Source organism: Trichechus manatus, unplaced genomic scaffold (assembly GCF_000243295.1).
Source record: "Trichechus manatus latirostris isolate Lorelei unplaced genomic scaffold, TriManLat1.0 scaffold00038, whole genome shotgun sequence".
In the NCBI taxonomy this organism is placed as follows: domain Eukaryota; kingdom Metazoa; phylum Chordata; class Mammalia; order Sirenia; family Trichechidae; genus Trichechus; species Trichechus manatus.
The window spans coordinates 4,194,421-4,199,391 of NW_004443974.1; the positions used below are offsets into that span (position 1 = coordinate 4,194,421).

Genomic DNA, 4,971 nt, shown 5'->3' on the forward strand with positions numbered 1-4,971 from the left:
GTCCACTTGTGGTATTTCTGTTATGGCAGCACTAGATGACTAAGAAAGAATCTTGCACCGAGAGTGGGCTGCTGCTCTAACAGATACCTAAATGTGGAAGCGGTTTTAAAACTGTGAATGGATAGACGTGCAGCAGCGACAGAGGACCAGCAGCAGTAGAGAACCTACAGCAGCAGAGAACCAACAGCAGCAGAACCAGGAGACCGGTGAAAGACGGCGCTGGAGGAGGCTTCCTGGCGGAGTGGGGTGCCTCTGGGCACTTATCGGTGGAGCTAAGCTTGCCAACCCACGGAGCGAGAGAGCTGAGTGTCTGTGCATGAGGCTTTCTGGCGGAGTGGGGTGCCTCCAAGCACTTATACCGGTGGAGCTACTGAGTTCTGGAACACTTGCCCCAGCAGGGCAGATGTGGGTGTGAGGCCCGAAGGCCAAGAGGCCATAGGAAGCAGAAGCTGAAGAGACAAGGGACACAAGAAGCCGAGCTGCTTCAGCCTCAAAAGGATGAGTAAGAGATACTTACAGAAAGCAACAAAAGGAAAACTGCTAATATTTATTGTAACCTTGTGGGGGAAAGTTGTATCCAGTGCAAACCACCATAAAGCTCACCATGTTAAAACGGGAACTTGTGAGGTGGTGGCACTTCACAGATGCTGTAGTAAGAACTAGAACGGTCACAAACCGTCAAGTGCTCCTGCTTCCCTGGGCAGGTAGCAGGCACCACGAGAGCTGCTCCATCTTGTGTGGATGTGTCAATAGTGGAACAGAAATGGTGGTGCCATATGCAACCATATCTTGAGGGAGAGGAATGTAAAGTTCTTCCTGATCAGAAAGGATGGACCTGTTCCTCTGGGAATAAAGTGAAAACAACTACGGCAAACGTGTAAAACTCTTCAAGTGCAAATGGAGAAGTAAAAAGAGAACGTTTCTGCTGTGCCAGAAGACAAATTTTGATTTTTCCACATTCAAAAAATGCTGGCTCCACGTTGGAGCACTAGTTGTGGCGAATCCTAGTGTTGGCTGGATTCTAAGGAAGGGACAGAAGTTTCATTGAGGAGTAAAGATTCAAAACAACTCCAGACATGGGCTCCCGTCTCGATTTATTTCTCACAGAGCAGCAGGTAACCCATTAACCAAGGATAAATCAAGTGATCCTCAAGGCTGATTACATTGAACATACACATAGAAATTTAACTCCTGAGGTGATCTTGAAGGGAGATTTTTATACTGTTCAGAACAGGCACTCCAGAGTCTGTTATTTCCAAGGGATTTCATGGCTTGTAATTAGCCTGTTCTTGAAATCAAGACTTAAAAAGTCAGACATGAACTTCTCTGTCATGAAGCTCTCATCAGATTTGAACTGTTTTCAACTTGTAAAAGTGTACTTGCTGAAAGACTTTGAAGTTGCCATCGGAAGAGTTAGTGAAGAGTGGTGTTTCCAGGGTGGTATCAGAGACAGTCACCTTTTGGGCTCTTGGCTCCAGATGTGACTCCTTTTCTTTTTTCTGAAAGCAGTTTCCCAAATGCACTGGCCTTCTGGCATGGATGTGTTCCTGGGTCCTCCGTTCACTGGGTAATGGGACTGCACACAGCTTTAATGACATTTCCTTTGCAGAACTTCTTCTCTGGCATGGTGTAGACGGAGACAATTTTATTTGTATCCTAATCTTGAAACCCTGAAAGCCTACATATTTTAACATCTTGAAGTTGCTTTTATTAAAGGAATGGAAATATATATCCATTGGTAATAATTATTGTTGGCAAATAATAGTTATCTGAATATGTCAATCATATACGAATGTACAGACAAGCTGACATGTTTCCCCAAGGCTAACACACTACTGCCACTCTTTGTCAGTTAAATAAGTAGTAGTTAGAACTGGACTACCATTTTCATTATATACTATTTTGTACCTCTAAAGGATTTTCTTTTGGGTTTTTTTTCTTTCTTTCTTTTTTAAATGTACTTTTTCTTTCATTTTTTGTGTTTAATTTTTCCCTTCACAGAAATCAGCAGTGAGCAGTCCAGTTATAAGGTAGCCTTCAGTTTCAAAAAAATTGCCAGGGATGCATGTGAGTTTCTGATTTCTTAGCTTGGAAGTTATTCGCTTAGATTTCTTCTAGTGTTTGTGGTTTCTTTTTTTTTTTAATCATTCTTTCTTTATATCTCATTCTAAAAGACTATCTCTTGCTTGATCCCAATGAGTGTGCGAATGCTTATATATTTGTTCGTTCAGTCTGTTGATAGACTAACTTGTTCATTTTCCTTGGTCTCAAATTTATACAATATTTGCTTATAGTTGTCGCATTCAAAAAATTTCTTAGGCCAGTATTTTGTCCACATTTTTGTAGCCATTTTAACATTTGTGGTTTTCGGTTCTACAGGAAAGTCTTATGAATATTTAAAGGCCTTAAACATGTTAGGTACTTTTTTTTCTAAGTTATTACAGAATGTATAATTTTATACTACATTTATTTTATTTCATTGGTGATATGAAAGGAGAGAAGAAATTGTATAGCCGTTCTATAATAATACTGCATATACCTATAGCTTGGAGGAATGTAAAGGGGGCCTTCTGTGTTTTATTCATCTTAGACTAGTAGGAACATGCTTCAGATATTGTCCTATTAGAAGTTCCATCATGCTAGAGAAGATGTGGAAATCTTTTGTATGTTTAAAACTCACCGGCATGGCCAATTAGGCATATGTTGATTTCCATGATGGAGACCTATGTACCTTGGAAAACTTTGGTCTGTTACTATTTGCAACAAAGTTCAAAGTTTATTACCCAGACTTGCTTATTGGTAGAAAAACTGGAAGTGTAAAATTGATTAAAAATTAAATTTGAAAAATATACTTTTGACATTGAACTAAAGCATACTGGCCCATAAGTCCATGGAATGAAATGACTTCTTGCCTCCATTTAAATTATGTATAAAACTATTAGTTGACTCTAAGTGGATTTTAAAATGGTTCAAGACTGTATGAAATCATAAAGAAAAGGCGTATCAGTTGTGCTGGAGTTTCTGCATTGATTAAAATATCTTTCTTTGGAACAAAATGGAAATCTATATTATTTTGGAAATTATAAATTTCTTCTAGGTTTGTTGAAACTTATAGATCATGCTTCTCATTTTTTTAACTGTTCTTTAAAATAACACTGAAAATTCTGTATTATATACAAATCTAACACATGCATATCAGTAGAAAAAAATAAATGGAATTTCAAATATTAAAAAACAAAGTTTAAGCAACTCTAAAAACTTCATATACTTTGAAATGGTAATTTTCCTTCTAGGAATCTATTCTAAGAAGATATTCAGAAATGCAGAAAAGGCTAGAAGTAAACATATTCAATATAATATTTTTGCAAAATTAACAAAAACTGGAAACCACTTAAATGCCCTCCAATAAAAGAATTTTTAGTTAAATTATGCTACATAGCTATAATGGAATATTACACAGTCATTAAAATTTGTTTTTCTAAAATTTTTAATGGCAAGGGGAAGCGTTCATGATATGTTTCTATCACTCACCTGGCTGCCTTCAGCTTGAAGTATATCTTGCTTCTCTTCAGGTGTTCTCTTCATTTCAAATCTTTGAATAAATTCACAATCTTCAGCAGAAATCATCTGCCCCCTAGAAAGTAAGAATGAGTTGTTTTTGTTCAACAGAGTTGAACAGCCACTCTGAGGGCGCGATACAGGAATTCCCAGCCTTTCTCCTCTCTCCTAGATAGTAAGACACCAGGCTTAAGGTATGGACCCTGGGGCAGAAAGACCTGGGTTCAAAGCGGAGCTCTGCAACTGACTGACTGAGTGACCTCTCTGGAACCTGAGATAATTCACCTGCAGAAAGGGAATAATAACCATACTGTCTTTAAGGGGTTGTACTAAGGCTGCAATTAAATAACTCACAGCACCTGGCTCATAGAAAGTGCTCAATAAAATGTTATCTCTTAGCATTATCCAAAGTCTCATCTTCACATTGACTCCCAAGCCAAACAATGTATTTGGCCATCTAATTCATCAAGACCAAAGCCACTTTATATGAACTTTTACATCATTTTCTCCAGCATATCCTTTCCCTCCAGATTCAGAAAAACGTGAGCCTCCTCCTCCTCTCGGAAAAATAGCCCCTTCATCCTGATCTCCTGTCCTCCCCACAGCCCTACCACACTCCCATTTTCCTCCCACCTCTTCCAAGGCCCCTTCACTGACTCTTTTCTCTTCAAGTCTTCTCCCCACGGCTCATTCCTTGAGAGCTTGCTTTTCTTTTCCAAACTCTTTCCTCAGTGAGATTCTAATCAATAGAGTCCTGTCTTCCCTCTCTCCCAACTCCAACCATCTTCTTCCTCCACTTGGATGTCACCATTTTCACAAATTCTGCACCATCAAGACTGAACTTGTCATCTTCCTCTTCGAAAACCAGCTTGGCTTCCTAAACTGTCCATTCATCAGTGGCTCTGAAACATCCCCTGGCAAGCTCCCCTTCCTATGACTTAAACCCAGGCCCTCCCTTGCTAAAAGACAGGTTGGCAGAACCGCCTTGCTGGTCTCTGTCAGATACCAGGCACTTCCAGATTCACACTGACTCTCTCAGACCCTCAGTACATGGGAAACGTGCAGAATCCGAGCCACCCTGAGGGGGAGTTCCCATTCCAGTTATAAAATTGTGGCAAGTAACTAATCCCTCCACCCACTATTTTCCACATCAGAAAGATATCAATTATACTACCTGTCCTATTCCACTGAGTGGTTATGCAGATCAAATAAGAACATACAAGGAAAAGCACCTGATATATATAAGCATTTAGTAAAGGCAAGTTTAAAATAAAATACTTGAGACTCCGGCAAGATGGCGCTCTAGGCAGAAGCACGCCGTCCCTCCACAACAAAGATCCGAAAAACTAAGCCAAACAGAGAATCAACAATCCTGAAACCCTAGAACATCAAATGAAGAGATAAAGAACTCAG

The 4,971-nt window shown here is 39.6% G+C and overlaps 2 protein-coding genes across 5 annotated transcripts in view; one reads left to right on the plus strand and one right to left on the minus strand.

Moving 5' to 3' along the window:
- ATP6V1H (ATPase H+ transporting V1 subunit H) overlaps window positions 1-4,971 on the minus strand; it is a 140,715-nt gene that overhangs the window by 121,060 nt on the left and 14,684 nt on the right. For all 4 annotated transcript variants that reach the window (XM_023730653.1, XM_023730651.1, XM_004375608.3 and 1 more), the window contains exon 3: window positions 3,532-3,634. In XM_023730653.1, the coding sequence (XP_023586421.1) occupies window positions 3,532-3,634 (103 nt within the window). The remainder of the gene's footprint in view (window positions 1-3,531; window positions 3,635-4,971) is intronic.
- On the plus strand, window positions 399-1,601 carry LOC105756237 (protein FAM19A2-like). The gene is given in 2 exon segments (XM_023730654.1): window positions 399-658; window positions 661-1,601. Coding segments are annotated over 2 exon segments (381 nt in total). The 5' UTR covers window positions 399-498; the 3' UTR covers window positions 882-1,601.